Source organism: Schistocerca cancellata, chromosome 6 (assembly GCF_023864275.1).
Source record: "Schistocerca cancellata isolate TAMUIC-IGC-003103 chromosome 6, iqSchCanc2.1, whole genome shotgun sequence".
Classification (NCBI taxonomy): domain Eukaryota; kingdom Metazoa; phylum Arthropoda; class Insecta; order Orthoptera; family Acrididae; genus Schistocerca; species Schistocerca cancellata.
In genome coordinates, this window is record NC_064631.1 from 285,522,157 (window position 1) to 285,539,852 (window position 17,696).

Here is a 17,696-nt window from a genome sequence, read left to right on the forward strand (position 1 = left end):
CTCCATTTCCTCACTGAGAAAGGAAGCAGCAGTTGTGAAAGGTAGGTTACAGTTTTATTTGTGTATTGAGGAATATAACTATTGGCAGTATGTGAATTTTCCCTCCCGAAGGCAAGTACTGGCAAGCCAATGTGCCTCCTGAAGGTACATACTGTCCATCCAATGTGTGAAAGATGGAAGTCAGCAGAAATCCTTCAGACCTGTAGAGGGGGGTTGACACTGTGTTATTATTTTAGCTCACCATGTGTCACATTCAAATTGAAGTTAGTGAATCAGGCAACATCTATATGTTAAAATCTTGTCCTCCATCCCTGTTAGATATTTCTGTTTTCTTTCTTTCCACATTGTAATGTTCCCTTTTCTTTACTCTAATGTGTTCTTTTTTTGCGGTTGTAACATTTTCTCACTTTACTAAGATGTTGTTTTTTAGATCTTAGTCTGAATTTTGCTCAGTCTTATTTGACCATGTATGTTTGTTTATAATGAGCAGAATGCTTTCTGTGTGCTGCATTGTAGATATTTTCTACCCCAGATATATTTAGTCATTTATTTAAAAAGCTTCTTCAGTGGGTCATCTGAAATGTGGCACTAGTTTTGGTTTTATGAAATATTGAATACAGCAGTTCACAATTTAATTATTATATAAAATGGAAGGAATTTACCATAATCTAATGACTTTTCTGAAGGCCGACAGTGTAGCAGGACGTAGTCACCATATTGATTGGTTGTAATTTATTTTTTTAGTGTTTGTTTGATTGTGCACACTGATGAGCAGTGTTCTTCACATCCAGTCTGTCCTAATTTTTGGACTTTGTTAATCACTTCTGTTGCTGATTTCAGATTATAAGTATTAACCAAAGTACTTGATTGTCCACATTCTGTGAATTTGATATTACACGGGATACACCATAATTATTGGGACATGTATTTATCTTTCATGGTGAGTGCACATAATTCAAAAGCCCATTCTGTGATGAGGTTATCACCATATGAGGTAGTTTACAAGAGGGCGCGTACCATCACTGTTTGTCAACATAAGGACAAGAGTTGGCAGGGAGGGGGAGTCCATTAAGAATTTTGCTAAAAAAGTGAGGGAAATTTGGAAGCATGTTGAGGGAGCAGACATCAGAGCCCTAAAACATCAAGAGCAGACATCAGAGCCCTAAAACATCAAGAGCAGACATCAGAGCCATAAAACATCAAGAGCAGTTGGGAAATCATGTGGACAGATTACCACAGTATAAAATCAGTCAGTGGTTGATGTTATCTGAACTGTACATTTCAAAGGGTAAGACCAAAAAATTGGTAAGTTTCACTTACGGACTCATACAACTACTGTGCATGTGGGGGGCATCTGAAGCCATTTCAAAGTGCTTCAAATATGTAGATGCAGTTTCGGGTAGGAATGTTGATAGTAGGAAAAAGGGGAAGTGCAGAAACTTTGCATGCTCTGTACAGGAGATTCCTTATGGATTAAGGCGAAGGAAGCAGGAGAGAATATCTTATATTTGGGGTAGATGATGAGGGTAGGAGGAAACACTTTTGTTAATGGTATATGTAGGTTTATACTTGTATGTTCATTTGTATGTAAGTTAAAAATGTTGTGGGAAAGTTCTTGTAGAATGTAAGTATGTGAACTGGGAGGGGGTGACAGGATGGAGGAAAGGGAAGCCTTTAGTCTGAAGGTGACCTCTGCCTGGTTGAAACCGGTAACAATGTTATGAAATACTCATGCGATTGTGTCAAAAAATATAAAAATAACTCAAGTGAGTCACTTTATTCTCTCTGCCTGTATGTCATTTTTTCCCCAAATTACTGTATTTATAGTGGGAGTATGCTGTGCATTCAGTTTCTATACTTGCATATGTCAGTATATGAACTTAGTAGTGTCATTTATTGACAGAAGCTATATTGATGCATTTTTACAGTTTTATTTATATAATTGGACATTACTTTGTGTTCCTTTTTTCCTGACAGGTGGATCAGATTATGAGTTAATCACTTGGTCAAAAGATCAGAGCCTAAGGATATGGAGGATTGAATATTTTCTTCAGAAGGTACACTAAAGTATATCAACGAATCTCGTGAAATTTTAACACACTTTTTTTACTGTGGCATAACTTATCTTTTTATTTACAGCTTTGTGGCAGTGAAAGTAATGGAGAAACAATTGTGGATGTTCAGCAGACAGAGGAAACTTCTGTTGCAACAAGCACACTCGGTAAAAAGAAAAGTAGTGTGTAAATGCATTAGATCTATTATATGTAATGCAAATCAAGGTCACTCTCTCTCTCTCTCTCTCTCTCTCTCTCTCTCACACACACACACACACACACACACACACACACACACACACTCACACACACTCTCACCATCCTATTTGTCACTTCTACACTATTTCAATATTTGTGACTGGCACTCATTCAGTCTTGCACAGGGTAAAAACAGTGTTTGCAACTAGTAATTGTGTCCCTGTGGCATAAGTACATGGGTCAGGTAAGATATTATTCTCACTAAATATATTACATATTAGACTTTTCCAGTGACTACAGTCCTCACCTACACACATGGACATTACTCCCATATGTCTTAATAATAATATACAGGGTGTTTCAAAAAAGACTTTACAAATTTAAAAATTCATATACATTTTTTGAAAGGAGACATAGAGCTGGGTTTAATATTATTTTGCAGGGAAACACATTAAGTTTACCTTGAACTAAAGATGTTGTATGTGCCTTCCATTGGTTATCCTGCACACATCCCATCGGAAGTCAATTTCTTCCCAAACTCTCTGTAGCATTGCAGGTGTAACTTTCTCAGTGGCAGCATAAATTCTTGCTCTAAGTTCAGATAGAGAAGCCAGTTCAGGCGGTACAAACATGATAGCCTTGATTAATCCCCATAAAAATAGAGTGGTGTCAGGTCTGGGGAATGTGGGGGCCATGCAATTGGTGCACCATGGGCAATCCATTGACCAGGAAAGCGGCCACTGTCAAAATCACGGATGTTAACCAGGTAGTTGGGTGGCGCACTGTCTTGCATGAAGTAAGCATTTCATTCTTGGTCATCCTCAACAATCAGTGGTATCAAAAATTGTTGTAACATACCCAGGTACACTATCCTGTTGATGGTTCTCTCACGGAAAAAGGAAACTGTATACTCTATTCTTGCTCAATGCACAAAAAAATATTCAGTTTAGGGCTATCACACAAACATGTTTCAGTGTTTGATGTGGGTTTTCACTGCCCCAAATCCTACAATTATGTGTGTTAACCTTGCCACTTAAGTGAAAAGTCAACTCGTCAGAAAAAAATGATTTTGTCCAAGAATGTTCATCCTCATGTAATCGATTTAACATATCCACATAGAAGTTCTTACAAGCAATTTTATAAGTGTCTTTGACCGCTTGTACGATCGTCAATCTGTATGATTTCAAGTGAAAATGATTTCTCAACGCACACCAAACAGTCATATGTGGGATTTGCAGTTTGTTAGATGCACGCTGGGTCAATTTCGCAGGACTGTTGACCAAATGTTGTCTCACTTGCATAACGATGAAGTCAGACGTGCTTGGATGACTTGATGATTTCCCATGTCTTACCGAGCATCCTGTTTCTACAAAACATTTATGCCACTCATAAATTGTAGGCCTACTAGGAGCATTTTTAGTGTACTTGTTACAGAAATTACGCTGAACTGTTGTCACCAACTTTGATTCTTCAAACCAAAACACACAGCTAGTACGCTTGGGTCCAAGGAAGGCAGCCATCTTTAAAACAACTGCCGCTTGTGCTCCTTACGTTGCGATTCGGAACTAGTGAACTACACGAGACTAAACTTGATGTATTTCCATACAAATTGACACTACAATCACCTCTGTAGGTACTACAAATTAATTTATATGAATTTTTAAAGCTGTTAAGTCCTGTTTGAAACACCCTGAATATATAATAATAATATATAATTACTCTTGTGTGTTTATAATGTTGTCTATCCACCTTCCATTAAGTTGACATCTCAGACTCTTGTCTTGTGGAATCCACCAAAGAACTCCTTAGCCCCATCTGCTATCCTTTTGCAGACTGTATGTCCCACCCACTTCAGTTTTATTTTCATTATGGTTATAATTATGTGTTGCACTACAGACTGTTCCCTAATCTGCTTCCATTTTTTCCTATCTATCTTCATAATTGAGAGAATGCCTCTCTCCATTGCTCACTGTGCACCCCTCAGTTTTTTAATTATTTGCATGAATAGCTCATATTTCGGTGCCATAATTCAGAACTGGAAATACACAATGATTATGAAGTTCCTTTTATCAGACATATTATAAATTAGTTCGGAAATTCTATTTAGTTTGTTGAATACCCTCCAGGCCACTTTACTCTTCTGTTTATTTCTTTTGCTGCCCATGCAGTCACTGCCTTCAGTTACCCTACGTATGATACTATGTTAACTTGTTATGTGTCTTATCTGTACTATTATTTTTACAGTGCTGTGGTTGTACATTATTTTAATCTTTCTATAACTGATTTTCTGGCCTACTTTCAAACTTGCTCTATTAAATTGTTCCATTTGTTGTTGAAGAGTGTCTGTACTTCAGGCAAACCATACAGTGTCGTAAGCGAAACAAATGTGGTCACAATATATCCCATTAACATGTAATCTTCCTTCACTTTCCCAGTTTAAGAATCTGTAAACTTTGCTGTAGGACTGCTGGGAATAGTTTTGATTATATGGAACCTCCTTGCCTGGCTCCTCTATCTTTTCCGAATTTCTCACTAACGTACTGAAGTCTAATAAGTCTAATGGGATCAGTTAGCACTGGTTTATATATGTTTCTGTACAGTAACATACTTTGATTCATTGCCTTGTTTCTCAATATCTGTTAAAACTGCATCAGAAGCTTTCTTAGAACTATGAATCAATAGCATAAGGGAAATTCATATTTGTTTCTCCCTTCTGCAATTTCATTCATGACATATAAATGGTCAGTTGTGTTATACATACTTCTAAAGCATGCCAGTTCCTTTGCTTGATTAAAAATCTAATGTGTTTTTTTCTGTGTTGTTGGTGATAATTTTAGTGAATCTTGTACATTGTACATTAACTCAAGATATTTTCTGTAACATACAAGATTCACTATCTTGTACATTAACTCACCCCCCCATGAACCATGGACCTTGCCGTTGGTGGGGAGGCTTGCGTGCCTCAGCGATACAGATAGCCGTACCGTAGGTGCAACCACAATGGAGGGGTATCTGTTGAGAGGCCAGACAAACGTGTGGTTCCTGAAGAGGGGCAACAGCCTTTTCAGTAGTTGCAGGGGCAACAGTCTGGATGATTGACTGATCTGGCCTTGTAACAATAACCAAAACGGCCTTGCTGTGCTGGTACTGCGAACGGCTGAAAGCAAGGGGAAACTACGGCCGTAATTTTTCCCGAGGGCATGCAGCTTTACTGTATGATTAAATGATGATGGCGTCCTCTTGGGTAAAATATTCCGGAGGTAAAATAGTCCCCCATTCGGATCTCCGGGTGGGGAATACTCAAGAGGATGTCGTTATCAGGAGAAAGAAAAATGGCGTTTTACGGATCGGAGCGTGGAATGTCAGATCACTTAATCGGGCAGGTAGGTTAGAAAATTTAAAAAGGGAAATGGATAGGTTAAAGTTAGATATAGTGGGAATTAGCGAAGTTCGGTGGCAGGAGGAACAAGACTTCTGGTCAGGTGACTACAGGGTTATAAACACAAAATCAAATAGGGGTAATGCAGGAGTAGGTTTAATGATGAATAGGAAAATAGGAATGCGAGTAAGCTACTACAAACAGCATAGTGAACGCATTATTGTGGCCAAGATAGATACGAAGCCCACACCTGCTACAGTAGTACAAGTTTATATGCCAACTAGCTCTGCAGATGACGAAGAAATTAAAGAAATGTATGATGAGATAAAAGAAATTATTCAGGTAGTGAAGGGTGACGAAAATTTAATAGTCATGGGTGACTGGAATTCGAGAGTAGGAAAAGGGAGAGAAGGAAACATAGTGGGTGAATATGGATTGGGGGAGAGAAACGAAAGAGGAAGCCATCTGGTAGAATTTTGCACAGAGCATAACTTAATGATAGCTAACACTTGGTTTAAGAATCATAAAAGAAGGTTGTATACGTGGAAGAGGCCTGTAGACACTGAAACATTTCAGATATATTACATAATGGCAAGACAGAGAGTCAGGAACCCGGTTTTAAATTGTAAGACATTTCCAGGGGCAAATGTGGACTCCGACCACAATATATTGGTTATGACCTGTAGATTAAAACTAAAGAAACTGCAAAAAGGTCAGAACTTAAGGAGATGGGACCTGGATAAACTGAAAGAACCAGAGGTTTTACAGGGTTTCAGGGAGAGCATAAGGGAACAATTGACAGGAATGGGGGAAAGAAATACAGTAGAAGAAGAATGGGTAGCTTTGAGGGATGAAGTAGTGAAGGCAGCAGAGGATCAAATAGGTAAAAAGACGAGGGCTAGTAGAAACCCTTGGGTAACAGAAGAAATATTGAATTCAATTGATGAAAGGAGAAAATATAAAAATGCAGTAAATGAAGCAGGCAAAAAGGAATACAAACGTCTCAAATATGAGATCGACAGGAAGTGCAAAATGGCTAAGCAGGCATGGCTAGAGGACAAATGTAAGGATGTAGAGGCTTGTCTCATCAGGGGTAAGATAGATACTGCCTACAGGAAAATTAAAGAGACCTTTGGAGATAAGAGAACCACTTGTATGAACATCAAGAGCTCAGATGGAAACCCAGTTCTAAGCAAAGAAGGGAAAGCAGAAAGGTGGAAGGAGTATATAGAGGGTCTATACAAGGGTGATGTGCTTGAGGACAGTATTATGGAAATGGAAGAGGATGTAGATGAAGATGAAATGGGAGATAAGATACTGCGTGAAGAGTTTGAGAGAGCACTGAAAGACCTGAGTCGAAACAAGGCCCCCGGAGTAGACAACATTCCATTGGAACTACTGACGGCCTTGGGAGAGCCAGTCCTGACAAAACTCTACCATCTGGTGAGCAAGATGTACGAGACAGGCGAAATACCCTCAGACTTCAAGAAGAATATAATAATTCCAGTCCCAAAGAAAGCAGGTGTTGACAGATGTGAAAATTACCGAACAGTCAGTTTAATAAGCCACAGCTGCAAAATACTAACACAAATTCTTTACAGACGAATGGAAAAACTAGTAGAAGCCGACCTCTGGGAAGATCAGTTTGGATTCCGTAGAAATACTGGAACACGCGAGGCAATACTGACCTTATGACTTATATCAGAAGAAAGGTTAAGGAAAGGCAAACCTACGTTTCTAGCATTTGTAGACTTAGAGAAAGCTTTTGACAATGTTGACTGGAATACTCCCTTTCAAATTCTGAAGGTGGCAGGGGTAAAATACAGGGAGCGAAAGGCTATTTACAATTTGTACAGAAACCAGATGGCAGTTATAAGAGTCGAGGGACATGAAAGGGAAGCAGTTGTTGAGAAGGGAGTAAGACAGGGTTGTAGCCTCTCCCCGATGTTATTCAATCTGTATATTGAGCAAGCAGTAAAGGAAACAAAAGAAAAATTCGTAGTAGGTATTAAAATACGTGGAGAAGAAATAAAAACTTTGAGGTTCGCTGATGACATTGTAATTCTGTCAGAGACAGCAAAGGACTTGGAAGAGCAGTTGAACAGAATGGATGGTGTCTTGAAGGGAGGATATAAGATGAACATCAACAAAAGCAAAACGAGGATAATGGAATGTAGTCGAACTAAGTCGGGTGATGTTGAGGGTATTAGATTAGGAAATGAGACACTTAAAGTAGTAAAGGAGTTTTGCTATTTGAGGAGCAAAATAACTGATGATGGTCGAAGTAGAGAGGATATAAAATGTAGACTGGCAATAGCAAGGAAAGCGTTTCTGAAGAAGAGAAATTTGTTAACATCGAGTATAGATTTAAGTGTCAGGAAGTCATTTCTGAAAGTATTTGTATGGAGTGCAGCCATGTATGGAAGTGAAACATGGACGATAGATAGTTTGGACAAGAAGAGAATAGAAGCTTTCGAAATGTGGTGCTACAGAAGAATGCTGAAGATTAGATGGGTAGATCACATGACTAATGAGGAAGTATTGAATAGGATTGGGGAGAAGAGAAGTTTGTGGCACAACTTGACCAGAAGAAGGGATCGGTTGGTAGGACATGTTCTGAGGCATCAAGGGATCACGAATTTAGTATTGGAGGGCAGTGTGGAGGGTAAAAATTGTAGAGGGAGACCAAGAATACACTAAGCAGATTCAGAAGGATGTAGGTTGCAGTAGGTACTGGGAGATGAAAAAGCTTGCACAGGATAGAGTAGCATGGAGAGCTGCATCAAACCAGTCTCAGGACTGAAGACCACAACAACAACAATAAACATTAACTCAACAATTCATATTTAGTTTTCCTGTGTGACATACCCCTAGCAGATAATTACCTATGTATCAGTGAGTACAACAGTGCAAAACAGATAGACTTAAGTCATTTCTATATTAATACTGTACTCAGGACATTACTTACATAGCACATACTACTGAACTTGTTTCAGCATTATTGATAATTATGGGGCTGTTGGGTAGAACAGACACTCATTGAAATAGTTCTTTATTTAATCATGGTTTGGTGGTATTGTGGAAGACTGATAAACTTGTGATTGTCCTCTATAATTATACCCTCTAGTTCAGAATTGCTTATTTCCAAGTCTATTTTCTACACCTATATGAATTTTTTGAGCAAGTCATCAATAAAGAGAAGTGAACATAGTGTTAAATATGGAGGGATCCGTAGTTTCACAATTTGTTCCCTGAATTCTGTGCAGCTTAAATTTGATAGGAGTCGCTTAACTTTTACTGATATTCAAACGAAGCTTTTAATTTGATCTCATGTTTTTTAAAATATATTGCTGACTGTATAACAGTAACCATGTAATTGTGCTTGATCCCTCTTATTTGTTACAGTAATGGACCCAGTGATAACACATCCATTACAGACTCTGCCATTGGAAAATGATGATAGTGTTCCAGAGTTAATTAATTCTCTGACAGTAGAGGAAAGCGCTGATGCTGATAGGGAAGTAAATCCTTCACCAACTCAGCCAAAGACATTGCAGCAAGAATTCTCGTTACTTAACATTAATATTCCAAATGTTCGCGTGGAAGCTGTGAGTTCTCATTTTTGCTGAGTTCATGTTCTCTCTTGTTTTTTATTTCAGTACAATATTGTTATTGTTGTTATTTTCAGATGGATGTTAGTAGGCGATCGTGCACTGTTACAGCAGCCCGGAATGCACATATTGTGATTTTGCTTGTAACATTCCCCCCAAATTATCCTTATAATGCTGCTCCATCATTCCAGTTTGGACAGGGGACAACATTTGACAGCAATGCCATGGCAAAAGTTTTGAAGGCAAGTTAATAGTGCAGACTCATATCATGGTACATTTGTAGTGTAGAACTGTTAACAGTTGTTTATGATCATTCTAATACTGTCTGGTTTAAATTTAATTGTTTAACATTTTTTTTATTTGTTCAAAAGTATCAGATTACAGACCAAAAAAGAAAAAGCATAACAGGGAGCACAAGTTATAGAAATAGGTCAGACAAGTACAATTACAAGGGGCATTCAGCAAGTAATGTATCACTTTTTTTTTCTCACCCAATTTGGGTAGAAAAATTGTGGACTTTGTTGTGGGACATCGTGGAATATTCCTGCCTCAGACCCTATAGTTTCATGAAATTCCAGTGGATGATGAAGTTACACATAGCCTTCAAGCAGAGAGCCTCCAAGCAGATGGCTATCATGAAGTTTCTTTTGATGGAAAAACAGTGCATTTAAGATATTCATAGGCTCTTGCAAAAAAAATCTACAGAGACCTGACTGTGACTGAAAGTACGGTGAGTTTTTGGGCGAGGCGTCTGTTGTAATCACATCAAGGTCACAAAAACCTATCTGATCTCCCGTGTGCCAGCCGGCTGTGCACAGCAGTGACTCCTGCAATTTTGGAACATGTGGACACTCTCATTTGAGGTGATCAGCAGATTACAGTCGAACACCTCACTGCACAACTGGACATCTCCATTGATAGTGCGGACACATTTGTCTACCAATTGGTTTGTGCCCGCTGGATTCCTCACTGCCCAACAGAAGACCATAAAGAGCAATGAAGGACCATCTGTGGAGAATTGCTTGCAATTTACAGAACTGATTGTGACAATTTTTTGTCAAACAGCATCAAAGCATGACGTGGGCTCTTATGTCGATCAATAGATTGTTACCTTGTGGACGTGTGGACATAAGAGCTCTCTTAGCAAGGCGGTGTAAGGCTATCGCATTGAACAGATAGGATTTTGTAGACAAAAGAGTGAGAAATAAGTTGGTGTACTGGAATCCTGAATAAAACTAACCTGCTTTCAGAAAAAAGTGTTGCATTACTTATTGGACACTATTTGTATTTCTTTCTTTCTTTCTCTTTTTATTTATTTTTTAAATACCAGATTCTGTGGGATCGTGTTAGCCAAAGCTGCTTGGTCATGGAATGAGGTAATACATAATTTACAGAATTCTGGTTAGAAAATATGTAAACTAAAAACTTGATTAAACACAAAAAATGTGAGAGAGTGTACAGATAAGCAACACGAAGATGAGGAAGAAAAGTTTTCAAGTACTGAAAGGAACTCCTGTACAGAATATAAGGTGTAGGCCACAAGAAAACCTTTCAACTTGGATTTGAATACTTGAGATGTGTCAGTCAAATTTTTCTGTTCTGCTGGAGGCCTATTGAAAGTGAAACCTGCTGAATAGTGCATGCCTTTCTGTACAGTGCTTAAGAAAGTATCATCTAAGTGGACATCATTCTTCTTTTTAGTGTTCACTTAACGAATGTTACAGTTTCTTCTGAATGAGCCAATGTTTTCACATTGTAATCACAGTCAATCCCAAATGCGAAAGCAGGATCGTCAGTGAAGTACAAAACTTATCACCGGAGTCATGTTTGTTATGAACATCAATGTACAGCCTGAATGGAACTGAATTCTTGTACAAAGACTGATTATTTTTATACACATATTGAATATTCCAGAATATACAGAAACTGCAAACATAATAAAGTACAACAACCTTACAGAAATGACAAATGCTAAATAAAAAATAATTGCTAGTGGTCGGGTTTGAACTGGTGACCCACAGCACACCAGCCAACAACACTAATCACTGTGCCACCATCCAGAAATGATAAATACTTCATTACCAGTAATTGCTGGTGGTTGAGTTTGAGCTGGCGAGCAACAGCTCACCAGCCAGTGATGCTAACAGCTATGCAGCACAACACAAAGTTTGTGAACTCAACTGGTACCACAGATCCATGTGCCTGCCCTTTTTTTTTATTATTTTCTGTCTGTCTCTCTCTCTCTCTCTCTCTCTCTCTCTCTCTCTCTCTCTCTCTCTCTCTCTCTGTTTTTCTAAGAATAGTCTTAGCTGCCCCAGAACATAACACCATAAGAGATAATAGACTGAAAATAAGCAGGTAAAGAACACTTTGCCTTTGAGTGCTAAGGACACTGGAGATCATTCTTACAAGGAAAATAGCATGCACTTTCTGCACACAACGTTGAACGTGCTGCTTCCAAGAAAGCCTTAAGAATTTAAAATGCTCTTCTTCACTGACTGACTGATCACCATACAACAAAATTCCACCTTTACTAAAGCTTCATGTCAGAAACTGTATCCATTAAATTTTGTTGGAGTTAGACATCAATATGTGTTCTGAAAGCCACTACCTGGTGGCTGCATCATTTGTATTATGTTCCATATCTTTCACAATAATGTTGATGTCATCTACAAAGATAAAAAAATATGAGTCGTCTGTCACATCTAGTAGCACATCATTGACATATATCAAGAAAAACAACAGACCCAGAGCAAAAAACTTTGGAACCCCATACTTTACATACCTCAGTCAGATTCAAAACTCTTCTCTGTTTGGTGACACTGGAGGAGAACCTTCTGCTTCCTACAGTCCAGATATGAAGTGAACCATTGTTGAGCTTTTCCCCAAATCCCATAATGTTCCAACGTATCCGAAAGTATAGCCTAGTTTCACTCATAGACAAGCAACATCAATTGTTTGAAGAGTTTCTGACATGAGGCCGTGTAGGGTGCACTAGATTGGGCAAAGGGGACAGAAATACATGTGCTGATTGTTTGAAAATCACCACAATTACATGGGTTAAGTGGTACTGGATACTCCCATTTTGTGAGGCTTAGTTTGGAAATCTTGTTCCTGTTTCTTGTCTGTTTTGGGGTTTCCAGCCTTCTCAGCTTTCAGGATGACAAGGGACTAGTTTTTCGCTTGGTTCCATACAACGATGGTGTTATGAGGTTTAACACATCTCCACTTTGGGCTGAGGTTTGGTGTTTGTAATCGTCCGTTGGTCTGATGACGATAAGTTTTGAACTTAGCCTTTGGTTAGCTGGCCAGCGCCATATAGTGACTGATGTTCAAATGTGTTCATTACTTCCCATAGAATTTCATAAACTATAAAAATATTCTACTGAAGCAGTGAAATACAAGAAGAGTAAAATGTTAAATTTTTAGGGCTAGAGAGACCACAACGTTAGTGGAAAAACCCTCTGCCTAGAATCAGTGAGGCACTGGGGGAGTGTGGTAGAACCACCCTTGCTCTCTGTAAAGATAGGTTGAGCAGCAACCTGCATCTCTTTGGTGATAATACTGTAGTGTACGGGAAATTTTCATTGAGTGACTGTAGGAGCATTCAGTGTTTTTTTTATGTGATGAATGGCAGCTTGTTGTAAATGGAGGAAATCGTAAGTTAATGCAAAGGAATAGAAAAAGTAAATCCTGTAATGTTCGGATACAGTATTAATGATGTGCTTCTTCACCCTGTCACGTCTATTAAATATCTAAACATGAGATTGCAAAACACTATGAAATGAAATGATCGTGTAAGTTTGGTAGTAAGGGCGGTGAATAATCGATTTCAGTTTATTGGGAGAATCCTAGAAAAGTATACCTCATCTGTAAGAGAGACTGCATATAACACTTACGCAACCCATTCTCAAGTACTGCTCACGTGCTTGGGTCCCCACGAGGTCAGATTAAAGGAAGAAATTGAAGCAATTCAGAGGCATTATTGTAGATTTGTTACCAGTAGTTTCAGTCAGTATACATGCATTACAGAGATGCTTCATGAAATTGGATGAGAATCCCTGAAGGGATGAGGATATTCTCTTCATGAAACATTGTTTAGAAAATAAAGGCCACAAAAACAAGAGGCGTAAAGATAGTCACTTTCCATGCTTCATTTGCGAGTGGAACAGGAAAGGGTATAACAGTGGTACAGGGTACCTTCCACCAGGCACTGGATGGTGTCTTGCAGAGTATGTATGTAAATGTAGTACTGCTATGTATGTATTTAAATATGAATCAACTAGTTTATTCTGCATATTTCCATTCACTAATGAGTTTAGAATCATTTTTTGAGGAAACACAATCAACAAAGATATTATTTTCAAAATACAGAAGAGTTTTAGAAGACTGTATTTGTCTCCCCTCATCCTATTACATGGCCCCACGTCCATTGGTAGAATTTTTATTGTGAAGTAGAAACATCAGGGGAGTTGTAAAACCTTTTACCATTGAAGGCACAACTGGTAAGGGGCCTCACACTGTAAAGTTTACTCTACGAGCCAGTCATTAGACAACCTACCAACTGTTACATTGTAGGTACCGAGGTCAGCGATGGAAACTTATGTTGAGAGGTAATAGGACTCGGTTCTCATGGCTGTGCCATAACACAGCAGTCACTAATGTCATATAATTACACTGTATTAGTCTTATGTACAAGAGTCTCCAGGTTGTGGAAAGAAGTGAAAAAATGGATGTTGTGTTTAATTATGTACCATTACAATGCAGTTGAATGACTTGAAGCTGCAAAATTTAATGCTACAGTGCTGATATGAATTATGATGGAATGCATTAGCTTTGAGAATCCATGTGAAAATGTTACCCTCTAAAGTAGGAGCTTGGACAACTTCTGCATTATTGAACTGAGTACATATTTCTATGACATACTTGTTTATAGTGTAGATTTCACTGGTTACACATGACAGAGGTGCTAAATCGTAACAATGTTGAATATGTACCATGCATACCTTTGTGCAAATTAGCTAGTTTTAGTTTTTCTCTCCATTTCTGTTGGCACATTATGTGTCTTCATCATTTGAACCAATTAGCAATGCAACATAATCCCCATTATTCATACTCACTAGTTTAGTAGATTTTTTAGAGATTGTTATTTCACATAATGATGGTCCATCACTGCTGTAGCAATTCCATGACCCAAGACCATCAAGTAACAAACAAATCTACACACACACACACACACACACACACACACACACAGTGGTGGTTATAATTATGTATATCTGTCAGGAAGCAGTATTTTGATGTCTTGCTGTTTTTCTTTTCTTCCAATTCTCGGCTTCACTATAAATATATTCTTAATAACATTTTCTTATTGTTATAACTGATTGTGCTATTATTTTTGAAGATACTTACATTTGGTTTTTGCTTTCTACTGACAGGCTATGAAACAGACGGCTCAGCAGAGAGTCAGAAAGAATAAATCATGCCTTGAACCATGCCTTCGGCAGCTTGTGACAACAATAGATCAGGTACGAGTAAGATTAAAACTAGTACTACATTTATAAACAGAATGGGTTTTTTCCCCATCCCTCTGGTCCCCTAGCACAAATCTTTGCCATAAAGGTAGTATCTACATTTGCAACTAAAGTAACTTGCCACTTGAGTGACATCACTAAAGTCGCACATGTACATCCAGATTCCGGTGGTCACTTGAATAATACCACTATTAGTCGTGCCACTAAAAGTCGCTGTAACTTTGCAATGTCACTTTCTGTCTTCCACCACTAATCAGTGCCGTTCGACTGCTACCTCGCATCAGAATTGCAAAGTACAGTTTTTGTATTCTGTAATTGGATGGATTAAAAAATCTACTCACTAAGTGCTGCAGCAGAACACATGAATAAAAAAGGCAAGGAAAATCTTTCCTTCTCATACCATCCAGTAAGCCTCTCCTGACCTGGGGCTCTGGGTGACTTTTCCAAACTCTGCCTCGTTTCCTAAATCTTTTTAGCCCTTTCCCTTCACCCCTCTTCCTTCCCCTTCAACCCTTCTGCTAGAAGAAGGAGCCACTGGGTCTGAAAGCTTGCATATGTAATACTTTTTTTTATATGTGTGTTCTCCTGCTGTTGCTTGGTGAGTAGACTTTTTAGCTATCCAATTACATTATATTATCAAAAAATATTGTATTCTCATTTTGGTTTTGGTAATTTTTGTTGTGTGCATGTTTTGCAGTGCAAAAATATGACTGAAAAGTGATAGTTAGCACTTATTGTACATGCTAACAGAATCTTCTGTCGGTTCTAGGTAGGGCAACATTATAATAAATGAAAAGCACCAATTTTTCTTTTGTTCTGCAGTAAAAAATTGTAAAAATTAACAATAAATTATAAAAAATGATATAAATTAATACTGTAGAACAAAAGCAAACTGGTGCTTTTCAGTTATTACTAATTGTACAGTTTGTGCAGTGTATAATGAGCAACCTTGTTTGTGGAATGAGCACTATGAAGACAGAAGCTTAATAGATCAATTATTGCTTGAAATGTGAATGATACATGGGAAAAATCCCCAGTTCGGTTTACATATTGCAAATGCTAATATAAGAACGATTCACAAACCCTACATCAACAAGCACCGCAAAGTGTTAAAATCTTATAAGAGTGGTGCATCTGTAGGTCCCTCTAGCACACAAAAGGATTGATTTCTAAAAGTTGTGTAGGAAATGAAATAGTTGTTATTGTCATAGTCTTCAGTCTGGACACTGGTTTGGTGCAGCTCTCCATGCTACTCTATCTTGTGCAAGACTCTTCATCTCTGAGTAATTGCTACAACCTACATCCTTCTGAATCTGCTTACTGTATTCATCTCTTGGTCTCCCTCTACCATTTTTATCCCACTACCTTCCCTCCAGTACTAAATTGGTGATCCCTTGATGTCACAGAATGTGTTGTACCAACTGATCCCTTCTTCTAGTCAGGTTGGGCAACAAATTTGTTTTCTCCCCAATTATATTCAGTATCTCCTCATTAGTTACATGATCTACTCATCTAATCTTCAGCATTCTTCTGTAGCACCACATTTCATAACCCTTTGTTCTCTCCTTGTTGAAACTGTTTCTCATCTGTATTTCACTTCCATATGTGACTGCACTCCATACAAATACTTTCAGAAGAGACTTCCTTACACTAAATCTTTACTCTGTGTTAACAAATTTCTCGTCTTCAGAAATGTTTGTCTTGTCATTGCCAACCTACATTTTATATCGCCTCTACTTCAACTGTCATCAGTTATTTTGCTGCCCAAGTAGCAAAACTCATTTACTACTTCAAATGTCTCATTTCCTAATCTGATTCCCTCATTGCCACCTCATTTAATTTGACTACTTTCCATTATTCTCATTTTGCTTTTGTTGATGTTCGTCTTATGTTCTCATTTCAAGACCCTGTCCATTTCATTCAACTGCTCTACCAAGTCCTTTCCTGTCTCTGACAGAATTATCTCATCAGCAAACCTCAAGGTTATTATCTCTTCTCCCTGGACTTTAATTCCTACCCCGAATTTTTCTTTTGTGTCCTTTACTGCTTGCTCAGTGTAATGTTTGGGATAGGCTACAACTCTGTCTCACTTCCTCCTCAACCAGTGCATTACTTTAATGCCCTTGAACTGTTATAAGTGCTGTCTGGTTTCTTTACAAGTTGTAAATAGCGTTTCACTCCCTATATTTTGCTCCTGCTACCCTTAGAATTTGAAATCGAGTATTCCAGTCAACATTGTCAAACGCTTTCTTTAAGTCAACAAATGCTATAAACCTAGGTGTGCCTTTCCGTAACCTATCTTTTGCCACTTTCTTTTATGTTTATTTGAAATAAAAGTGGCTGCCTTTTTCTTTAAAATATAAGCCCTTCTTATGTAGTGGATGTATCAAGGCCACCTTCCAATCTCCCGGTAGTTTTTCTGTTTTCAAAATTTTCTCAAAGATTAATTTTAGCTCATTTTTGTTTGAGGCCATTTCAATACTTCTGGTGGAATGGATGCTGGAATAGTCTTCTCCACTGGCTTTATAAGTTTTTAATAAGTTCAATTCTTTTGGTGGTTGGGGGTAAATCTTCTTCTAGATTTTCGTGAGTGTTTGAGTATTTACGCTTAGGGATTGATTCTGGACAAATAATAAGCTGATTAAAATATTTTGCAAGTATTTCGAAGTTTTCAGTGTTACTTACCCAAATCAGTGAGCCATGTACCAGGCCACTCTTTTTTTAGAGTTACATTTGAAATACATCTACCTAACTCTTTAAATATCACTTTCTCCTCCAGGCATCTACTGGAAAGAGGCCTCTTTAGCAAATCATCTGCAGATTATGTGCAGAAAACACTTTCGTACTAAATTGCGTTGTATACTTTTTTTACCACTGCCTAGCATTTAGCTTTTTGATTTGAAATGTTAGTAATCACAAC

General features: G+C 38.1%; 1 protein-coding gene across 4 annotated transcripts in view; it reads left to right on the top strand.

Annotated features, from left to right (window-relative positions):
* LOC126088526 (GATOR complex protein WDR59) overlaps nucleotides 1-17,696 on the top strand; it is a 271,830-nt gene that overhangs the window by 92,340 nt on the left and 161,794 nt on the right. For all 4 annotated transcript variants that reach the window (XM_049906688.1, XM_049906689.1, XM_049906690.1 and 1 more), the window contains exons 8-12: nucleotides 1,978-2,057; nucleotides 2,140-2,221; nucleotides 9,037-9,239; nucleotides 9,320-9,484; nucleotides 14,681-14,770. In XM_049906688.1, the coding sequence (XP_049762645.1) occupies nucleotides 1,978-2,057; nucleotides 2,140-2,221; nucleotides 9,037-9,239; nucleotides 9,320-9,484; nucleotides 14,681-14,770 (620 nt within the window). The remainder of the gene's footprint in view (nucleotides 1-1,977; nucleotides 2,058-2,139; nucleotides 2,222-9,036; nucleotides 9,240-9,319; nucleotides 9,485-14,680; nucleotides 14,771-17,696) is intronic.